Source organism: Delphinus delphis, chromosome 9 (assembly GCF_949987515.2).
Source record: "Delphinus delphis chromosome 9, mDelDel1.2, whole genome shotgun sequence".
Classification (NCBI taxonomy): Eukaryota; Metazoa; Chordata; class Mammalia; order Artiodactyla; family Delphinidae; genus Delphinus; species Delphinus delphis.
Window position 1 is genome coordinate 58,673,004 of NC_082691.1, and position 22,657 is coordinate 58,695,660.

Genomic DNA, 22,657 nt, shown 5'->3' on the forward strand with positions numbered 1-22,657 from the left:
GAATCTCCTTTCTAAAATCTCTGCCCTGAGGGAAGAAGGACTTCTCCAAACCAGTTCTCCCTCAGCTAAAGAGTAGATTTTAGAGATTTTAGAAACGGATTCAAACAGTGGGATCTCTGAAAGATTTTCATCTCTGGATGGGTAGCTTTCTCTCTCTCTCTCTCCCACCCCCTCCACCACTGTTTCGTCTTCTCCCAGGTAATTTTACACACTTCTCTAGAATTATTACTTAAAAGAAGACCCCCTTGTCTCAGCCTACTGTGTTCAGGTCTGAACAACCAAAAGGGTGGAAGCTCCAGTCCTCAAAAAGACTGGTTTTCCAGCCTCTACATTTCTGAGGTGCGCCATATGTCAGCAGGGAGGTTGGGGGTGGGGGATGGTAGGGAGCAAATCTACTTCTTCCACGGCCCAAACTCTTTAAAAAGAAAAAAAAAATACATAGCAGGAGACCCAGGACAGATTTGGGGGAAGCACCTCTAGCAGTGAGAGAAACACCCAGATCTCTACAGCTGCCTCGCTTTGCATCTGCCCAGCCTTTTTCTTTTCTTTTTTTTTAAACTTCAGGAGTTTCTCTAAAAGCAGCTCCTTCACGCCCAGTAGGTACCCCCAAAATGGCTCCACTGCCTGTTTTTAAAGCTCATCTTCAGGAGCTTCTCAGGGGAAAGATAGAGGCCATGATGATGTATATTTTGGATTGCAAACAAAATGGCGACATTTCCCATCTCTGCCTCTGAAAGATACAATCCAGGGAGATGGGGGATTTATTTCTCACATCAGATGCTCCTGATCCCCAGACACAGGTGGTTCCTCACTTCCAGCTTTGACAGGGGGGGCTGCTGATGGGGATGTAGTTCTGAGGTTTGCACTTTCAGATTTCGGTTTCTTCTCCGAGCAATTCTTTAATCTGAAGATGAAAATATTTCCCTTTCCTGTGCCTGCCTTTGCCTCTGCCTCTGCCAGCCAGTCAGTCGGCAGCTCTATCTTAAATCCAGCAGTAGGAATGTAATGTTTAGCTCCTGTAGCATCAAATAAAAGAAGTACTTGTAAAACTGCATTTTTATTAGAAAGATACCAATCTCCTTTCTCTCTCCCCCTCCCCCTGGGGCCATAAAAGGAAAGCAGGGAGGGAAGAAGGAGAGGAAATAAATCCAGAGTATGCCAAATCCTATTTTCCGGGAAGAAGCCAATGCTGGGACTCAAGCAGTCCATGGAAGGACTCGGGGAGGCTCCTTGGAGTTCAGCTCTTCTTTTGCTGGAGACCTGGGTGAGCCTCAGTCTCTTCCGAGCCGCCCCGCACCCAGTGGCGATTTTAGGAGTGATTCTTTCCTCCGGGCGCGATAAGGGACAGCGAAGCATCGGCGGAGAGGCCAGTTGCTCCTAGAAAGTGCTCGGCATCCTCCGCGCGGCCGGCGATTCCCCGGGTTAAGACGTTGGCTGGTCTGCTTTGGCCGGAGGAAGATGGTGGAGCAGAAGACAGCCCTACCTTATCCCCCGGCGGGGCTGCCCGGGCACCTGTGCGCCCCGCGCCGCGCCTCAGCCGGGCTGCCTTTGTTCCTCCCGCACTCAGCACTCCGCAGCCCCAGCGCCCGCGGCCGGCCTCGGTGGCAGCTGGGAACCGGGCAGCCCAGCGGGCAGGCAACTCAGCGTTTCCAGAACTGCCGCCGCGAGAAGCTCCGGCTGCCTTCCCGAGGATTCGCCGCGCTCCCGGGCGAGCCGCCTGGCCAGGCCTCAAGCCGGAGCTGGAGGGCTGCCGCGGCCTGCTCCGCCAGTTCGCCTCTGCCTGGACTCCACGCAGACCCTTATCTTCGGCCAAAGAATCCCTTCTGAACACGGATATTATTCAGAATAGAAACTTTATTTTATTTTTTTGTTTTGTTTCTCAGAATGTGAGCAGCAAGGAATGTAGAACTCTCAAAACAAACCTAGCGTTTTTCGCGTTTACAGATTTTTTTTTTTCAGTTTCGCTTGATGTTACAAACCTAAATCACTGTTTTCAGAAGCTGGATCCTCTCTGGTATTATTGCATCGTTACTGTTTTTATAAAGGAATTCTATTTCCCTTTCGAATAAAATTTTTTTCTATGTACGCCAATACACCATTGAACAAAAGGCCCAAGAAACCTTCTGAACAATCAGGGTACAGAATTTCTTTAATATAAATACGAACGGATGGGGATAAATAATATTTAAAACTTATTCAATGCTTGCAAAAAAAATATAAATAAATCTGACTGTTCACCAGCATACACACACGGAAAGACGTACACTTAGTCATCCTTGCACAGGGAGCCCCTGTTTCAAAGCGCCTTTGATTTTTTTCTCGCTCTTTACAAGAAGTGCAATTAAAAAAAAATACTAAAAACTAAAAAAAAAAAAAGTAATCGCTTCCCCTCGGGAGCCATAATGTACGAACAAATTCACATCAAAGAACTTGGCTAGAAAATTTGTTCATATACCCTGTTTCTGATCAAAGAGTAGAGAAGGTAAAGGTGCAGGGCCAGCGGCCGAGCGAGGGGCGGGAGGAGATAAATATCGCTACTGATACTGACAGCCATTCCAGCAACCAAGATTGCTACGTCACATAAACTATAAAAACGTGTTACCAAAGAAAACAAAACGGGGGGGGGGCGGAGGAGAGAGAAAAGGGAGGGGCGGGAAGAACCTTAAACAAACAAAAAAAGCAAACGAAGAAGAAAGGTAGGTAGCGGGGGTGGGGTGGGGACTCTCCTGGCGCGCAGCCCCAAGCCCACCATCACAGATGGGTGAGCTTGGGGGCTTCCTGAATTCTTCCCTGAGAAGGATGGTGGGCGGTAAGGTCCGTGTAGGTGGGGTGCGGCTCCCCTGGCCCGGGCCCATGATGGTGGCCACTGCCCAGCGGCCCAGCGCCCCCGTAGTCCATGGCAGCCGAGGCGGCGTGGGGGAGGTGAGTTAGGCCAAAGAGGGGGGGGCCAGAGTTGCTCATGGGCTCCACATAGCTGCCCCCAACGAAGACAGGGCTTCCCTGTAAGTGTGGAGTCCCATAGCTGCCGTTGCCCTGCAGGCCATGCGCGTGCGGATCATAGTTGGGTGTGCCCCCCGCGCCCGCCCCCGTCGCGGCGTAGCGCTTCTGCGGGGGCGGCGGGGGCGCGCAGCTGGGCAGGGGTGCTGGATAGGAGGCGGGGGGCAGCCCGTAGGCGCCCTGGGGGGGCTTGGAGAAAGGCGGGGGCGACTGGGGCTCGTACGGGACGCTGTTAACCAGCGAATGCATAGAGTTAAGATAACCGCCAGCGCCGGGCGGCACGGGACTGCGACTTGGGGACTGGCCCCCTGATGATGTCAGCATGCCCTTGCCCTTCTGATCCTTCTTGTACTTCATGCGGCGATTCTGGAACCAGATCTTGATCTGGCGCTCGGTGAGGTTCAGCAGGTTGGCCATCTCCACACGGCGCGGCCGGCACAGGTAGCGGTTGAAGTGAAATTCCTTCTCTAGCTCCACCAGCTGAGCGCTCGTGTAGGCCGTGCGCGCCCTCTTGGACGACGCCTGCCCAGGTGGGCTCTTGTCACCTGCGCAGCTCTCCCCTGCGAGATCAGAGGAGAGAGGAAGAGTGGCATCAGGGGCTGCCTGCAGCCCCGCCCAGCCCCTGACCCAGCCAGGCCCCTCCTTCCTCCAGGCCCCAAAGATCCCTCCGTTTGTCAGGGCCCAGAAAGGGGAAGAAGGAACTACGTATTGTCCTCTGTCCTGGTGGGGAAACAGCGCCTGTAGCCCGTCATTGAGTAAAGCTGCAAATCATAGGCCTCTCCAAGGGTGTGTGTGGAAGGAACAGAAAAGCAGAACCCCCTGTTTGCCTTCCTGGTCTGTATTTCCCTTCTGGAGCTATTCACTTTCTGACTCATTTACTGATCCTTCAGCCCTATCAGACTACAAACTCCGTGTGGGCAGGCGTCACCATGTTCATTCCCTTCACAGTAACTGGAAGGTGGGGCACTTAATATACACTCAATAAACCTTTCCCTCCATCACTATCTGAGTGAAGGATTGGACAGTTGCCTCAACTGGCCACTTATTTGATCTGTCCAGTATAAACGAGTGGAGTGGAAGCTCCAACCTGGAAGGCCTTCTCTGCCAGAAAGAAGAGATCCCATTGAAAAGAGATTGCATTTCTGGTGGGGAGGCCCAGCCCCCTGATGCTGGATGCTATTAATTAGGGTTCTCCATGTCATCAAGCAGCCTGCCCCAGCTTTGGCCACTAATCTTGACCATCCTTTCCTCCCTGGCCCCCCAAATCCTGGCTCTGGATGGTCCCAGATGCTCAGGTTCTGAACAGAGCACTAGCAACTGGAGAAGGCAGCGGCAAAGGAAACGAAGAGGCTGGGAAGCCCAAGACCCAGCGCCTGTCCTCTATTGGAATCTGGTTCCAGGAGGCCCATGTGGTTCCCATTAGCATCCCCTCCCCCAGGAAATCCCTGGCTGCCTTCATTGTACTAAGTCTGAGTAGGGCCTTCCCAGAGATAAGGCAGCCACTCCATCTACTGGAGCAAAAATTAAAAATAGGCTCTGATTATAGGCAGAGCATTGATTCTGACTTGGAGGCCTGCTTTTATTCTGCCACATTTCATTGTGGGGTGGGTGCCAGTGTTTCATTAGAAATGAGGAGCTGTGCTAAAAAGAGACAGTGCTGCTCAGGTTTGCTCTGCCCAAAGGTCCTAACGCCACAGGGAGGGACTCCAAAGTCACTAGGCCCCACTTGCTCATAAGAGAGGTCCGGAAAGACTCCCATCAGGTCTCTCTCTGGGGTTTCCTGCGCAGAGTCCAATCACTTCCCTAGTTGCAAAGCCTCTGGAAACCTTTGAGAGTTGGGGGGAGGAGGAGTGGTGAATTCTGGAAAGAATCCAGCGCTCCTAAACCTTGCTGGTTGTGGCTGGAAGTGGCCTGGGGGGCTGGGAGCCAGGTCAGTGGACCCTCTTCCGGAAGGCGGCCCTTTACCTGAGCTGGAGCCGCTGGTTTTCTGCTTTGTGTTTTGCCGAGACTCTTTCATCCAGGGGAAGATTTGTTTGGCCACGGTAGGCGAGTTGAGTAGGGGGCTCTTGGCTGCGCTGGCGGGGGTGGGGTTGCTGCTGCCATTCTGAGGGGGGGAGACTGACGAGGGGGGCGGGGGCGCGGCGGGGGCAGGCGCAGGGGGCTGCGGCGGGGGTTGCGGCTGCGGTGGGGCAGGCGGCGCGGCCTGGGGCGGCGGCGGGGCCAGGGGCGGCTCGCCCAGGCCCGGGGGCTGGCTGGGCGGACCGCTCAGGGTGCGCAGACACGCCTCGCTCAGCTCGTGCGCCTTGGGGTGGCCCCCGGCATTTGCGGGCGACTGGAGCGAACAGGCGGGTCTGTGGTACTCGCCGTCGGCGCCCAGTGCTGCGGACGCCGGGTACGGCTGCTGACTGGCATTATAACCGAACCCGTTGGCTGCCTGGTAAGGGTAGCCACCGTAGATCGCCGAGCTGTCGTAGTAGGTCGCTTTTTGCATCGCGTTGTTTCACGATCTTGATCGCAAACTCTGACAGGGGCTTGACACCCGTGAGGGCGCACATTGGCACGCCCCCGCGGTCACGTGACGCTCCGCCGCCAATGGCCGCCCAGCGCAGACCTGGGGGGCGAGAATCGCAGCGCCGTGAGGGCTCCGCGCAAATCCATCTTACTCTCAATAGCTAAGTGACATGAAAGCCATAAAAGAAAAAGTGGTCAGCAATATTTAGCAGCACGATTTGGCCCCGGGCGCAGAGAGCCGCGCTATAAAAAGCCGCTGGAATTTACTGGCAGCTACAAATATTTGCTTAACTTGCATCTGGGGTTGGGGTGTTTTCCGGGGAGAGGGGAGGAGAGTGAGAGGTCCGGAAGCCGGGTCTGGGGAGCTGGAATCCAAAAGAAGAAAGGCCTGCTGGGCTAGAAAGGAACAGGCTCTGGATCCCTTCTTTTCCAGGGAAGAAGAAAATTGGGGTGTCCCTTCCTCTCCACAACTTGGATTCCTCCCCTCTGGAGATCATAGGGAAGGGGCAAGGGGGCAAAGGGGAGCTTGGGTCACCAACTTTTTCTCCAATCCTCTCTTTAGGACTGATATTTGCCAAAAGAACCATGACGCAGGGTGACTTCCCGTCCAGGCCCTTCTTGGACCTTCCAGCACCCAAGAGAGGTATGCACAAATTTTTTTCAGGCAATAGCCCTACTGGACCCTTGTCGATTTCAGAAGCTGAGCTTGTTAGACAGTTAATCTACCCTTGTGCAGGGATATGACCCACCTCCTCCAAATGAGACCCTTGTGGTCAAGGAGGGGAGAGAAAACTTTGGATGGAACATTCTGGGTGGGGATGGACCAACAACGACACCCTCTCCAGGAAGTTAAACTCAAATTTTGGACAGTTCTTTACTCCTTCCCTCTCTCTATTTCTCAGGCAGGTCCCAGCAGGCCACTCCCACCTCTTTGCCCCTGTTACAGAAGGTCTCCAGACCCTCCTGCCTTGGACTTTCTGAGGTCCTGTTATTCAGGGCAACTATCAAATTCTACCTGTTAAAACATGATGGATTAGAGAAAGAAAAAAACCCATCAGGAACCTGAAAAACCAGCGTCATCTCCATGACCACGGCTTGAACTCTCCTTCCAACTTAACGATAATAGGTTCTGTCTTAGAAACTGCTTTGTAATGTGATGTATGGGGGTCATTTGGCTCCGGACGAGGAATGGAAGCACAAGCCATAAAATCCTGCCAGAGTTCCCTGATCTTTGTGTGCTGTTGTTGTTGTTGATATTTGTTACTTGGCCTATTTACCTGCTTCAGAAACACCAAGTAAAGGACAAACCTGGAAATCTAAAAAGCAATCGAAAGCCTTCTCAACCCTTTTTATTTAGAAAACATATTGTATAAGTGAAATCTATGTTTTATTTTTGTTTTCACCTTTGCATGGTCAACCTCCGGTTCTCACTCAGCTCAGAAAACTTTCACGTGAGTTCAAATAGTCGCTCCGCACACACAATCAGAATGTTAGTCTCTCTGACCATTTAAGAAAATTACAATGACAAATTCATTGTAATTGAATTTGAAAAGGGCTTACACTTCATGCCTCAACTATGTGTATTCGAGTCCTGAAGTTATTCAAGATTCCAGGAATAGCAGACACTTTGTTAACTAGAAAAAATTAATGTAATAAGCATATAGCAGTGCATGATTATAATTTTGTTTTTAATAATGGACTCCTTTGGATTTCATTATTAAACCAACAATCTGACCAACATCTGGAAAACAGGCACAATTAATTTTCCAGAACCTCAATTAAAAATTACAGCAGCCCTTATCCGGAGTTATTGTATGTGATCTTGAGCCCTGGAGTATTGTTTCTCTTTTGGAAATAGATAGGAAGCTACAGATACCATGATCAAAAAGTAAATAAAGGATAAAATAAAATTTAAAACAGAATAGCAATTTAATGTCTCCGTTTCCTGTTCTTTCACTGAAAATAACTCCAATTACATTTGGCAGTGTTAATGTCTGCCATTATAAATTTTTAAGATACTGGGCTTGTGTAAAATAAAACGTCAGGTTAAGAAAATTACTCCAGACACTTGAACAGCAGATATTAGATAAAACAAAATTAAGTTGATTTTGAACATGCACTATTTCAAGTGACTTGCTAATTCATTATCACAGGCTACACCGGCCTGCGGCTTACGGTCTTTTCGTCAAGTTATGCATTGTCTTATAAAATAATAAAAACTACCGTTGAAACTCTAAGAGCGAACAACAACCTCCATAAACTTAAAATGTGAATTCACCCACCAAAGTCCTTCCTATTGTTTGAGGCCAACGGATAACCACCTTGGGGCCCACATAATCCACCACCCCACCCCACCCCAGCCCCCAAAGTTTGCAACCTAGTAAAGAAGTTGGAGATTTGCCAGCCAGGAAACTTTGCTTTGCATCCCCTGGCAAGGGCTGGGGATGGGAGGAGATTCCATTGAAAAGATCCGTTTCTGGACAGTAACCCCCAGGTGCAAAAACTGAAAGAGTTGAGGAGGCTAAACTGACTGCAGGAAGCAAGCCCTATTGTCTCTCTGGAAGATCTGCCCAAATTCAACCTCCTTCCTTCAGACACTGCTCCCTTTTTCCACTCCCGCCACTTCCTCGGCCTGCCCTCACCCCGAGTTTAAGCGGGAACAGCGGGTAAGAGCTCCCGCGTTCCCTCGCCCACTGCTTCCCCTCTTCCCCAACCCCGAAAAGTTGAGGCTGGGCTAGCGAGAGGGAAGAGGTGGGGGCGGGGATGGGAGCGCGGCCTGAACTCGAAGTGTAAGGGTATCAGTCACTGCCGGGAAGGAAGCTCCGGCTTGTGAACTCTTCTTGAACCGAGATTTAAGTCTGCAGCCATAAATCACCGAGACGTAAACTCCACCATTCAGCGCCGAGAGCGGCCGGTAGTGGCCCCGCTTACCTTAACTTCTGACGAGCGCCGTGAGCGCAGCCTCGGGCTCCGGCCCCCGGCCCGGCTCGGCTCCGCAGCCCGGCCGGGTCCCCTCGGCGCAGGCTGGGCACCGACCCTCAGCATCAGCCGAGACGGCGGGCGGGAGGGAGACCCCGAGGCCCGGACGCCGCGGTGCAGAGCGTGGCCGCCTAGCTGCTCCGGCACGGCTCGCCCAGGGCGGACTGGGGCGGCTCGGACCCCCCCTCCCACCCACCCCACCCACCCACCCTCCCTCCCCTCCCCCACACCCCCGCCCCCTGCCCTTCCCGAGGGCAGCAGCCGCGGCCCGGAGATAAGCGCTAGCGCGGCGCAGGGCTCTGCCTGGGCTAGTGGCACCGACGTGGGTATGTTTCTTATGAATATTACACGCGGAGCAGCGTCTGGTCGGGGGGTGCGGTGGGGGGCGCTGGGGGCGGGCGGCAGGGGAGGCCGAGGCGGCTAGGGGGGAACGTGGGCCGGCGTGGGGGATGGGGCTGAGGCGAGGGGAGGGATGGGAGCGAGCGGGGGAGCTCGGCGGCGGCGGGAGGAGGGCAGCCTCCCCCCAACCCTCACCGCCCTCCCTCTCCCCGCTCCTAGGCGTCACTGAAGTCCAGGAAAATTATGCTAATGAGGACAAACGGCTCTCACAAAGGGGCTCTCTTTCTTAGGAATCCATTTAGGAAACCACCTTACCCTGTGCCCTGGACGTTTCCAGTTGCGGGGCGAAGGGATGACGGAACCAGGAGAAGAGAGTTCCCCAGACTTTGGGCAGTTTACCTCACCTCACCTGCCACCCCCAATCCAAGAACCTCAAAGCCAATCTCTGGGGAGCTGGGATAGGGCCTCCTTTCTCGGGAGACCGCCCCAAGAGCCAACTGGGGTGTCTTTGGTTATATTTTTAAAGTAGAAACCCTTGAAATCCTGGCGGCTGGGAGGAAAGTAGCCTGGGGGAGATGCAGGTTGTCCAGGCCGTGAAATGGGACACTCTGGGCTCAGGTACACACAAAGGTGCTAGAATCCTGGGTCTCCAGGTCTTCTGTGCCCATTTCACAGTTCAAACCCGCAGCTCACTCTCAGGCAAAGACAGATAAAGTTCTGACCCCCCGCAGGAACGTACACCTATATTTTCTTCCCTAATTGGTGGTAGATAGGGACGCTGAGCAGAGGAAAGGCCCGATGTGCCTGGTAATATTGCCAAAACTTTAAGGAGAATGGATGGTCTTTCTCCTCCTTAACGCCTCCCTCAATTCCCCAGATTCAGAAGTGAACTCTGCAAGGATATGTGTGTGGCAAAAAGAGAGAAATGGAGCTTTCGTGCAATTCCAAGGTGTCAGCGGCCGGTCCTTCTCAAAGGAAGGTGTTAAAAATATAAGTAGTATGTTTAAACTGTCAGGGAGCCAAAGTGTCACCTTAGAGCAAAAACAAAGCCAAGGGAAAAGGGAGAAATCAAAAAGCACTCCGGGCCAGGGTGGCCTCATGCATACCAATGGTTTTTGTCATTTATGGCTGGGCAAGATTTATGACTCGGCGCCCCAAAGCTGTAAACAGAGCACAAAACAGCAAACACTTGCTCCTTATGGCATATTGCTCCAGCGCGACTTGAAAGGGGTAGCCAGGCAGCGTAGGAGGCGAGAGCCGGCCGCAAAAATCCGCTGGGCGGCATTTTCTCTTCAAACCGGCCGGGTTGGATGTGGCATTTGAAGAAAGAAGGCGTGGGTCAATAATCAACCCGCACTTTCTCCTCCAAACTGCTGACGCGACTCGCCGCTTTCTCAGCTAAGCCAGCTGCCGGGAAGGCCAGATCTTCGTGAGAACCTGCCGGGGGAGGGGATGGCCCAGGGCGCCGAGGTGAGGGATGGGGCACCCCGGGCGCATACCTTTCCGCCGGCGCCAGGGCTGTGCCGGCAAAACGCGGGGACTGGACCCGCCGAGCCGCCGGAGCCCTGGGAAAGCCGGGGCGGGAGCTCGGGCCGGGCCTCCACCCGCCCCCGACTAGGTGGCCTCTGGGCTGCGGGCTGCGGGCTGCGGCGGGCAGAAGTAGGGTTTGGACCTCAGGACTAGGGTCTGGCGGCCTGGCACGCAGACTGCCCGGGTCCAGGCCTCTCTGCTGACATCCAACAGATTGGATTTTGGAGCTAGGCAGGCGAGGTGATTAAAAATAATAATGTATAATAGCTGACGGATTTTTGTTTGTTTGTTACTGCTTTTTAAGAGAAAAATATCGCCAGTCGATTTCCACCGCCGCCGCGCCCTTTCTAGGTAAATCCCGCAGCCATGCACCCGGCTCTGCCAAAACCGCTGAGGTTTTCTTTGGGGAGAGGACCCCTTGGCTGCCCCAATACCCCTAAGTCCCATGCCCCCGCCCCCCATCCCTCGCCCATGTGGACTAGAAGAAAACATTTTCTCAGCACTAGAAGAATCTCTGGAACAGCGGAGGTGCGCTGGTGCCTTTCTACCCTTCACAGGGGCCTCCTTGTGAACTTATCTGCGAGGGCCTGTGGGTGGCTCCACGGCTGGCTATGCAGCCAGGGAGGAAGGTGAGGAATAACTGTTGGCAAGAAGAGGCATAGAAATCCCAGACTGGGGAGGAAAATCAATGAGGAAATAAGCTTGCCTGTGAGGTTGAAGTTGGCATTTTGAGGGTAAAAGGGGACTAGCCTTTTTTAAAAAAGTATAGCTGTTGTTTAGCTATGATGGAGTGGCTTTAGCTCTTTCCGTGGAGGAAAAACCAACCGGTTCTCTATAAACGTCACTACTGCCTTCTCTCTGTGCACACTTGTATACAGAGTCAGCTCAAGAGTCCATGCCTAGATATTTATTCCGCGTGCTGGCACTGAAGCGACAATAAAAAGATGCCTTTAGCAAACCTCTTCTATTCCCTCTCTCATTCTTTCTAGCGAAACTATATTATTTATGAGTCTTTAACTGGGTCAAAAATGTACCAGAACTGGGTCATAAATCATATGAAATGCTGACAAGTAATTGAACAGCAATTAAAGCTTACATTTTATTTCCAAGGGGTGTTTTAGAGCACTTGAAATGGCCTCAGTTAAACACGGTTAGCGCCTGGGCCAGTAGCGGAGGAGGGCTGAAGCAGCCCTTCCGTCTGGGGAAGTAAATCCCACTCAAGTAGGGGAAACCTGATTTGATTTTTTTTCCAGTGCAGAACGAAATAAGATTTTTTTTTTTAAGTCAGGAGACAAATACGATTCCCGACTCCTTGTAGGCATCTGTTTTCTCTGCTCCAAGAGCTTCAAGAGCAAAGGAAAGCGAAGTTTCCATCACCTTTTTAGGGAGTTTCCATCCTTTCCGGGAGTGCTGGGTCCCTAAAGCCCAGTTAGCTCAGGCTTTCCCAGTAATTTGGAAGCACACTGTTTAACTCTCTGCCCCCATTCTGGCTACAGCACCGTTTCTGGGGCTCTGAAACCGTTGAGACGTCTGCCTCTGCTTTCTGCAGACTCTGCCTTCAGACTTCCCTCCAGCCCAGGGCACACCAGCCAGTCCTCCAGCCCTCCTAGCTGGCTGAGGGCGTACAAGGGGGCGCCCAAGCCTTGTGCATTATGAAGCCCAAACGCAGCTCCAGCTCCCTGCTTTCTCTGTCTCCTGAATGTTAGAATAACAGAGCTTCTGGGCATTCAGCACGCTTGCCCCCACCCCAAGCCTCTCCGAGATTTGAGCTGTCCTTCTCCACCCCTACTCGGGCAGAGGGTGCTCAGGGAAACAATGGCTAGTCCTCAGGGTCTAGCTCCTTCAGTCTGGCAAGTGGGAAAGCGCTTCCTGCAACCCAGCACTGAACAAAGTGGCCCGAAGCATCATCAATAAAATGGCAGCGCATCTGGACGCTCATTGATTTCCCTTTCCCAGCTGCTCTGGCTGTCCAGGTCAGCCCTCACCCTCCATCGTGGCCGGCAAACACGGCTAAATGGGGCGCGATCCCCCTTCTCCTTCACTCAGCCCCCACCCCCTCCAGGCAGTCGTGTCCAGCGAGCACAGCGTGGGCCACCTTGGCCCGAGCCGGCGCTTTGGGACCCTCCCTCTGCCTGGGGCTCAGCTTCTGGGACTCAAGCCCCGATGCAGTGGACAAAGCCACTGGAGCGTCGGAGGCCACCAGGCCCACCTAGTAGCCCCCGAGTGCCCCTTCCTTTACAGCCCCCCCAATACTTTCCAAGGAATTAAATTCAGTCTGAGGCGCTACTGGGGATCTTTCAAATGCTTTCGGTTCTAAGGGAGAAACAAAGGAAGAGAAGGGCTGAGGGTCCTGTCCCTGAACCAGGGTCTCCTCACCTGACCTTTGTCTCTCACAGCCATAACTCACTCTACATATGAACAATCAACGGAAATACCTTAAAATAAATTCCATCCTCCTGGTGTGGCCTGGAGTCCCATCGCTAGCTCGCCCAGAACTGCTCCATGAGCGCTGAAAACTGCAACCCGCTAGGAAAGCGCTTTCCGGAGAAGGGGCAGGAGAAGGAGGAGGTGGGTGCGAGGGGGTGGGGGGAAAAGCTCTCGCTCTGTAGAGAATCTAGAAAACGTAATCACAGGCAAAGCCCGCCCGGGTCTCCGCTCCAAATGCCACAATAATGTGCTGTATTATGTGCTCACGTGGTCATACGTCAACTTAAATCCTTCTATTTCAAATAGGGAATCACTGAAGGAACTAGGTTTCCAAGCAGAACATTTAGCTTTCGGGGAGGTGAAGCGGGGGACCTTGACCAGCAATGGGGAAGGGAAGCACTGTCTAGGGCAGTAGGACGCTGGGGGCATCTCCTCCCACCCCAACACGTGCCACACAAGGCCACTTATCTCCACTTATATTTCTTTACACATGATCCAGACACAAGGGAACAGCAATTCTATCTCCATTCTTACAGTCCACGGAACTTTCCTTACAGTCTTCCACTCACACATAAACTGAACCCAGAACACCCAAGCACTCTAGTCTCCCCTGGCCCACTGGCCAGTATGTCAAAAGGCAAGGCGCTAGCCCTGTTTCCAGAAGGAAACCCAATAAGGACTGGCCTAGTCAGTGGACTCCCTAATGGCCTGCCATTGTATGGAGTTTGCTAACACCCACACCATACACCACAGCCACTGGAGAAACCCAAAAGGCCCATAATTACCTGACAAAAGGCTGAAGCACCTCCTCCAAGTCCAGTTGGTTTTTTTCGACGGGAACCCCCTAGAAGAGAGATGCTTGGCTCTAGAGTGGTGGGTCAGGGTTTGCTAAATCTGAAGGGACCAAGCGCCCTGGCCAAATCTGTACTTACACATTGCCTTAGTGCATAGCTCAGTGATACATGAAATTATAAGCTTCTGATGATGAAAAATGTAAGGGGAAATGATCTAATTGTCTCTGCAAGAGAGGAAAAAAAAAGAACCAACCTTTGCTGGCATCCCTTGAATTAACCTACTAGACAATCTAGGACCCTCTCTGCAGACAAGTCTGCCCACCCTCCCCCAAGACAACTCTGTCCACCATCAGAAACTGAACTGGACCAACTCAGCTCAGGAAGAACCTGGCATTACCCCTCCCCATCCCACTCCAACTCCTACCTTCTGCTTGGTGACACCATCCACTGACTTTAACACTTCACCCTCTCAGGAGCCATCTAAAAAGTTCCTCTTTTCAGTCTTAGTTTCTGAACTAGGGGAGTGCTCTGTGGTGGTAAGATCCTCATGCCGTATTCTTTTGTTCCTCGAGAGTAGGTCTTCAGCTGGCTAGGCCTCTCTAAGTGTGAGGACTCACTTGTAGCAGCTGCCGGAAGCTGTGCGTGACTCCTTCCCTCCTCTCCTCCCCCACAGAGGAGCAGAAGAGGCCTGGTGAGAATGTAAGGCCCTCAGCAAAGGGGCCTGGTCATGGGGATGTCCAAATCACAAGGGCAATAAAAGAGGAGGAGACCGAATCCCTTGGAAGTAAGCCCTGGCCTAAGCTAGAGGTAGTGTTCCAATAAGGTTCTGTCTGTGGGATAGCTGGGAGAGAACCTCCTTGTGAACTTTCCCAGCTCTGAACGAAGCCACAAGCTAGAAAGTGAGAACCCAAAGTGAAAACCTGCTTCTCTCACGTTTTGGGGGTAGAGGACAGGACCAAAGGCTGGTTTCAAAAAGCACTCTCCAGTTCCCCGAGGACTCAGACAACTAATACACTGTCCTCTGCTCCCCTTACCCCTCCACCCACACAATTTCACCCTGAGCTCTCCAGATAGCCTGGCAAACCCCTTGCCTGCTCCCAACCAAAGTTTCTGCACAGGCTTCGACTCAAAGATGAGAAGGGGCCCCCTTCAGAACTCTCAGAGCAATCTGGAGCAAACCAAAACTCCCGAGGCCATAAATCAATGGGAGAAGTCTTTGGTACTGCTTCAGAGAAATGCCTTAACGCCAGCAAGGCCCAGCAGCATCTCAGCTCCAGCCAGGAGCCTCTATACCGCTATTAACAGCCCAGTTAATGCTCCAACTGCTGTTTAACAATTAACATTAATGACTTGGGGTGGGATGGGGTGATTGGGTGGGATGTGAAGGGAAAAATCTGAGCAAGTCAAAGGAAATTTAACTTCTGAGGTGAAAACAGCTTCGCTATGAGACCTTGGTCTGGGCAAGCCCCCGGGGAACCAGCAGCTGAGAGTCCTCCTTCACCACTCTGAAACCCACTTTCCTGGAGCAAGGCTGTGGGTCTTTTATGGTTCAGTTCCAGAGAACAAGAATAGAGATGCTCAAGTATCTAAGCCCAGGTTGGGAAACCCAGCTGCCAATCCGCCCTCTCCTGACTCCCCCACCCAACCTGGCCAGGGCTGGGGACACATACCCTGGATCCGTGCACCAGAGCCAAAATAGCCGTGAAGTTGTCTTGGAAGGAGCAGGTGACCAAGGATACAGAGCTTGAGTCAATATTTGCAAGGCTGTTGGCAGATTAGCTATATCTGTATTCAAACACTGCAATCTGATTTCTCTGTCAAAAATACACTTAACATTTTTCTCCCTTTACTTAACTCTAGTGGTTTTTCTACTCAGCGTCAGGTAGGGCCTTCTTTGCTCACGGTATGTGTGTGTGTGTGTGTGTGTGTGTGTGTAGTGTGTGTGTGTGTGAGAGAGAGAGAGTGAGAGAGAGTAGATTATAGATCATTATTTAACATGAGATATTTCCTGTGGGTGCAACTACAGTACAAATGAGCTCCAAGTTCTCTGGACACATATGGATGTGTATATCATTTTATACACATGGCCGCAGACCTCTGCAACTATTTACACATGCAGTGGTTCTGTTGTGTGCAGAGATGCAAATCATAAGTACACACTGAGTTGCAAATTCCTGAAATGCTCCATCTATACTTGGTATAAACAGACATACAGTAGCTGAGAACGTAACCAGCTTTACAATTACTGTTTACTTCCTATCTGATAAAGTAATAATTGTATCTGGAATACCATATCAGTCTTAGAGCAACACTGAATAGCATGTTTTGATTAATTAACAACCTGATATCTATTGTAGGAGCAGATTTCGGGGAAGGCTGAGGCCTAGGGAATAGAAGATAAAAATCTCAGAAAACTTTTCAAAATAAGTAATTCCTGAAAGCACAAAGCAAATCCATTCTTTCAACCCAAGCTTTTGAAAGCTATTCCAGCAGCCCCTCCCCCAAACAGGCAGCAAATTTATGGATCTTTTACAAGGTAATAAACCACAGTAATTACCTCCCTGCACCCCAAACTAAGAGAACAAATTAAGCCAGAACTTGAAAAGAATTTTAAAGAGTTTTCCCTTGTTCCAAATAGGAAAAGAAAACGCCGAGACATACAAAACTCGTGCTTTTCGTATAGGAGGATCAGCGGATCAGCCCGGCTAAAGAAACCCAGAAGCCCAGCTGCCTGCGATGGTCTACACATTTGAAATACAGCAACTTCCTTCGTGCCGAGAAAAGGCAAAACGATAGGAGAAACTGCAAGGCGGCGACACAAGTTTCCTCCACGCAGAGCTGGGACTGGCCACAACTGCCGAGCTCACAGTCTCCGCAGGCGCCGCAAACAGTCCACAAGGAGAGCAGCCCACGCAGCGGCCGCCGCGCCAGTGGCCTCTACTTGCTTTTGCCCTGCTGTTCCGTGTAGCGGTTTGGTCTGTCTGGGGCATGCCGGAGGGGACAAACACACCCTTCTGAGCCCCCTGCCCCCCACACAGACACACATCTTTGGTCTATGCAACCGCCCCTCCGTACGAGGCCAGCTTTGGGGCAGAGCTTTGTCCGCTGAAGCCCCGCATTGGCTGGGCGTGCAGCTGAGGGGAACCAGCCCCAAAACTCCTCTGAAGTTAAATATTGACCAGCACCTCTTTCAAAGGGCATGGGGTTGCAGCTGCCACGGAAAGTAAACTCCTGCCCAAAGGCCCGGTGCGAAACCCGGGGCAGTGAAGAGTTTTGACGCAGCGCTTACCTCGAAAGATGTCGAAGACTGAACTCGAGAGTGTCTCCAGCTCCGGGCGCTCAGGGAACCGCCGTTTCCGGTGTCTGGGCGCTCTGCGGACAAACAAACAGCAGAGGGTGAACAGCGGCTGCGGAGGAAGGGAGTTGGAAGGCCGGAGGCCGAGACGAAGGCAGCGCGGGCACCCGGGTGGCCCCCGGGGTGACGCGGACACGGAGGAGTCGCCAGGGCACTCGTCCATGCGGCTCACTCATTGCTTGAAAGGTTCCGGTCTACAAATAGCCTGAAGATCATGATTTATTTTTGTAAAATAAATACATACTCCATCTCCGCACCCACACTCTTTTTTTTTTCTTTTTATGCGGGGGGGAGGGGAAGCGGGAAGAAAATGGACCAGACGGAGGAAGACAAGAAGGTGGAAGAGGCTTTCTGTTGGTGTCCGCTCTGCTGCGAGAGCTCCTCTCGCACCTCAACTTGGGGATGTGAATGCACGCTTTATTTTCTTTTGCTAACAAAGGGAAGCCTTGTCTGGGAGCATTCAATCACGGACTCTCCTGAAACCTCACTAATAGTGTTCATTTCTGTTTGGCGCGAAATCAGATTCCAGCTCAGCCCATGGGCTGGGGCAGTCTTGTGAGGTTTTGTCTTCTGGTTCATTAAAGCCCTGGGGCATCCTTTCTCGGTCCCAGTGGGCTGGCGGGACCACCACAGTGCCCAGTCCCTCAGAGTAGGCCAGTTATGGTTTCTGGAAGTGGGGGAAATGGGGAAGGATGCGGGCATCAGACAATAACCGATCTGGGGGCCCTACCCAGGCTCCCTACCCAGGCTCCCTATGCACAGCAGCCACGAGCCGCTCCAGGCCCTAATTCCGCTGCTGCCTCATTCCTTAAGATATCTGCAACCCTCTCTTGCTCTCTAACTACCAAATGGTCAGCCAACTTTCAGGGGATGGGGGAAGACTCTGAGGAGGGACAAAGAATCCTCCTGTGCGTTGGGTTCAGGCTTGGAGAAGTTCTTTGCTGGGCTGGGACTCTGAGGGCTGGTTGCTTCCACAGCTCTGTCCCTGCCCCACTATCCCTTCACCCAGGCCTGGGTGGCCTCCCCACACTCCAGCCTGCCTAAATTAGCCCCAGTGGCTGTCCCGCGTCCATGCAATCCTGCTGATAGTGCCAAGAGAGGCTACCAAATAGCCGGTAAGTACCCTGACCCTCAGGCTTCAGGGCCCTCTAGCACACTGAACAAGTGGCCGCACACCAGCAGGTAGCTGCCCTCTGCCACCACCTCGACCTGCAGGCCCCATTGTCCGTCAAGCACTTGGGACTCAGAATCCATGCTGGGCCCTTTCTCTTGTTCAAACTTTCCCGCTATGTCCCCAAAGGGAGCGCCCCCTGGCCTTGAGGATCCCGGCCTGACCCTGAGCAAGGTGGGGCTTAGCTACCCTGCACATTACCACTCAGCTTAGCCCCAGAAGGATCTGCTGCACCACCATCCACCAAAACACACATCCCCACCCCCTCACGCTTAGGAGTATTGTCATTATTATGGTGATCATTGTTGTTGCTATTTCCTTATCCCCAAGTCAAATATTCATGGCTGCTGTTCCACCATAAATCGTTCAGACTAATGAGTCACAAAGAGATGCTGCCCAGGTCTCTCCCTCTGCAATGGCCGCCACCACCGCGGCCTCTCTCTCCGCGTTTTTGGCGCTCGCCCGGCGCGGGTGATTTATGAACACCGGGAAAATTGGACAAAGCCGCGCGTCCGTTCTGTGGTATCTCTGCAGCCTTCCCCAGTGCGAATCAGAACATTACCAACTGCCTGCTCATCCGTCCCACTTCATCACCAAAGCCAAGATGTGACCGCAGAAATCCCGAGCCCGAACTCACGTTTGCCCGGGCGCGGCGCGCTCCACAGACTCGCAGAACCCCTGCAGGAAAAGCCCCAAGACCCAGCGTGGGCCCGCCAGCTCCGGTCCTGGCCGCTGATGGCCTCTTTCCACCACTCCTGAAGGAGTTAAAAAGCCTTTGGATACAAATCTGAGTATGTGTGCTTTTAAAAATCAAATAGGAAGTTGGGGGACTCACTTCTGAGAGATTCATTCCTAGTGAAGCCCTGACGACTCCGATCCATTCCTGACGATCCACATTAATTATTTAATGAGTCACGTGACCACAAAGATTACAATTTCAATATCTCCCTCGAACAGGCGCTACACCTTTATCTGCTGCAACCAGGATCCTTGTTTAACTTTTTTAGCTCCCAGGCCTCTGAAACGCAGATGCCCGCTCCCAGGCAAGCCACCGCCATGTAAATCCCAGGGCCAGCCATAGTAGAATTAGTCATTCCAGGACTAGGAGAATTGTGGACAGTCAGGTGCCCTGATGTCGGTCCCCTCCTGAGCCCAGAGGTCAGCCCACCTGTCTCAGCGCACTGGCTAAAGCAGTTTGGTTACATGATTTCCCCAGCTGCTTTGGTGGCTCATCAGGCAAGAAACCACCCTTCTTCCCTGGCCTCTGGACACCTGTGGCCCTCTGTTTCAAGTGTAAGCTCAGATGCATATGTCCATTCCAGGCTGCTGCAGAGAAAAGATGTCTGTACACTTACCCCTACCCAAGGTGAGACCAAAGACTCTGTTCAAACTACACACTCATTAACATAAAGAACGTGATGGGGAAGCGTTCAGCTGCCTCAGTTTCCTCATTGGTAAACTGAGAAGACTGAACCAAAACGGCCTCCAGATCTCTTTTGCCCTGGACATCCTTTCAATCAGGGGATCTCTTTTAGCCCCAGGAATCAATCCCAGAGAGGGTGGGACTGGCCTGAAAGCAGGGGTGGGGGAGAGGGGCCCCCATGAGTTTGGGGCCTTGAGAAGAAGAGATGCCAGAGTTCCAGGACTGAAGTTTCAGACTAGAATGTTTCACAACAGCGCCAGCAGCCTCCCTGATGCTATCAAGGAGTTAGAACACACTCTCTTCCTCCTCCTTCCCAGCCCCTACTCTTTGAGAGAGGAAGCAGTTATTCTTGGGCCAGTGTATAATATAGACAAGGGGCAACAGGAGCAGCTGCTGGGAAAGGTGAGCCTGTGTTCTTCAATACCAGCCCGCAGCTAGGGATGCAGAGACCAAGAGAGTATAAAGAACAGCCTATTGCCTGCACAGAACCAACGCATTCACACAGGAAGTCCCAGGTTTCTGTTTGCTACAGTGATTCTTCGGGGTTTTTCTTTCTTTCCAAAGAGCCGTGGATATGTTTCTATGTTGAAAGGGCTGTAGAAAAGGCAGTGGTGAGAAAAGCAGCACAGATTGGAAGCTCAGGGAAGCAGGGGGACAGAGGAGAGATGGTGATACTCATCCCATGGGGAGGAGGCTGAGAAGTGGGGGGAATGTGGGCACCCTGGGACAGGTGAATATAAAGTCAAAGATGCTGTGTGGAGGGCCCACTCTCCATATATCTAGGTAATCTTCCCAGGAGGTCCATCCTGGGTATTAAGTACTCTACTATGCCTGTCACAGTTGAATTCCTGCTGTAATAAAACACCGGGTATATCGTAGATTTCAGCAAAACTAGGAAAGAGAGCCTGAAAAGTGCCATCTCTCTTCACGGGGGAGAGTGTTAAGTACTTAATTCAAACTGTGACCATTAAAGTGTCTCCTATCCGATTAGGTTGATTTCAGATGTTGACAAAACTTTTATCTCCGGAGTCATGCACAGTGTGGCTCTGTGACTAAAGCAGATGAGTGTGTGTTAGAGGGAAGGAGGGGAAAAGAGAGAAAGAAGAGGGGAGCACGTATAAGGGTCATTTTTGTAGGAGGCTTACAGAGCTTACGCAAAATACTGTCTTTAAAGGCCAAGGGTTTGAGGGGCCAGTAGGGTCCGCTTTAAAAAAAAAATTAATGAGATAGAAAATTTGTCCTCTGGGTGAACTCTTATGGTTGCCCTAGCAAGGGGCAGACAATGAACGATTTTGAAGCACAAAGTGGGATTTTCTAAGCTGTTATAACAAACTCCCTTAAAGACCAAATCTGAAGCAGGCAAAACACTTGAAGAAATGACATAATCATTTGGATCATTGTGGGTAACTTTGGCTTTGTAAAACTTACCAACACCTTAATAATCAAGACAGCTTGGGCAAAAACTACCATTTTGTTCTGGGATATTAGAAAGACAATCTCGATCCTCTCTCTTTTTTTCCTGGATAGATTTAGAGTAAGTGAAAGAAAGTTACCCCTTCCACCCCTATACAAGTGCCCCCAGTATGAAGCTAATGAATGCCCCCGTACCCCTCCTTCCTCACCAAGGAGAAATATAAGAATTTACCTTAAATGATGATAATCTGCCATTCGAGGTTTTGCAGCTCGACACTCAATTTCCACCAAGAGTCTAGGCATTTTTTGAGCAGACAGCCAAGATGCTGAGTCTTTGCCCGAGACCACATTATTTTCAAGAAGATCCCTCGCTTCTCCACAGACTTTTCCCAGAGAATGCCTTTCAGAATTGCTGTTGAATTACAAAGAAGTATTTATTGTATGAGGTGATTAATGATTCCTGGGGAAATTGCTATTTTCAGCGTGATTTAATTGCGTTTTACAAGTGAGTGTAGTAGGGGGAGGGTTAATAAGTTTTAGCAGCAGTTGCAGGGCCTCCAGAAACCCCTGGCACCCGTTGGCACCTTATAAAATGCACTTTATGCCAGGTTTGGCCTGACCTGGGAAGAAGTGTATTTGTTTGCCCCTGAATTTTCCTGGGGAGAGGAGGTGGCCCCTCAGAGACTGGTGTCCACTTTCCTCTCAGATCTGGTTTGCTCCCAGGTAGAGAACAATCACCCTTGCCTGTTATCACACACAGAGCAGCCGAGGCGAAAGGGGTAACAGCACTGACTACTGGCTAAGGATGGTTAGCGTCTGATGGGAAAACGTGTTTAAAAATCCTCTGATACTGCAGAGGTAGGTGAGTTCCCCCCTCCCATCTCTGCTAAAATTGTTACATGAACTAAAAACTGCACTCATTCAAAGCCAGGTTACAGTTCTAATATTTGGGGGCTAGTGGCTGTTGGTTTTCTGAATCTTGTTGCAGAGTACTCCCTTCAGTGACAACCAAGTCTGAATCCTCTTTTACTAATTTGTAAATCAGTAAACAAATACTAGGGCTATGAAGATTGAGAATGGGGTTTGAGTTCAACCTTCTGAGTCTAGATCTCTAGGTTGCGCAGAAAGATCCAGGAGCATTTGAGGAAGGCGACCCTAGTTCAGAGATTGGCTTTCTTCCAGCACTTAATACTCCCAGGTCTACCTTGCTTAAGGTGTCATTATGCTTTTTCTTTCCTCAGAAGAAACTCTGGAGGGTGTACTGGGAAAATTCAGTTTATTTTGAAAGCTCCTGCTTCAAGAAAGAAAAAAGAAAAGAAAAAGAAACAAACAAACAAAAATCCCAAGCTGTAGTTAGTGAAGAAGAGAACCTTATAAACAGCCGAGAAACAAAAAGCAATCTCAACTCTTCGCACAAACTAGTTTTTATCTCCAGGAAAACAGAAAGATTAAGCGTGAAGGTGCAATAAATACCAAAGAGACCACTTCTTTCCAAGTGTGCTCAGAGTTCAGCATGTAGAACAGCTGCAGAAAGTCCTGGGCCCACAGCACTGCGCAGTTTCACCTTTCATTGCAGAGAAGGACACGTTTCTATGCCTTACAGAGACTTGAAGCCTGAAAGCCTGGCCAAGTTTGGGAAGAGGAGCCCTCTCAGAGCTCAAGAGCCTTCCTGCTCTTTGGAACTTTTCCCACAGTGGGTCAAACTTGACAAGAGTTCA

The 22,657-nt window shown here is 51.4% G+C and overlaps 1 protein-coding gene across 1 annotated transcript; it reads right to left on the reverse strand.

Moving 5' to 3' along the window:
* Positions 1 to 1,772: 1,772 nt before the first annotated feature.
* HOXA3 (homeobox A3) lies at positions 1,773 to 21,274 on the reverse strand. The gene is made up of 4 exons (XM_060019915.1): positions 21,172 to 21,274; positions 16,867 to 16,949; positions 4,963 to 5,608; positions 1,773 to 3,557 (listed from the first exon to the last, which is right to left on the reverse strand). Exons 3-4 carry the CDS (start codon positions 5,486 to 5,488, stop codon positions 2,752 to 2,754), a joined length of 1,332 nt encoding a protein of 443 aa, XP_059875898.1. The 5' UTR covers positions 5,489 to 5,608; positions 16,867 to 16,949; positions 21,172 to 21,274; the 3' UTR covers positions 1,773 to 2,751.
* Between the last annotated feature and the right edge of the window lie 1,383 nt (positions 21,275 to 22,657).

What these genes read in the sequence shown, in the direction of transcription:
- HOXA3 (XM_060019915.1), bottom strand. Translation starts at nt 5,488, where the DNA reads ATGCAAAAAGCGACCTACTACGACAGCTCGGCGATCTACGGTGGCTAC. An exon ending in AACCAGCGGCTCCAGCTCAG is followed by an intron (nt 3,558 to 4,962) that starts GTAAAGGGCCGC and finishes CTGATCTCGCAG; the next exon opens with GGGAGAGCTGCGCAGGTGAC.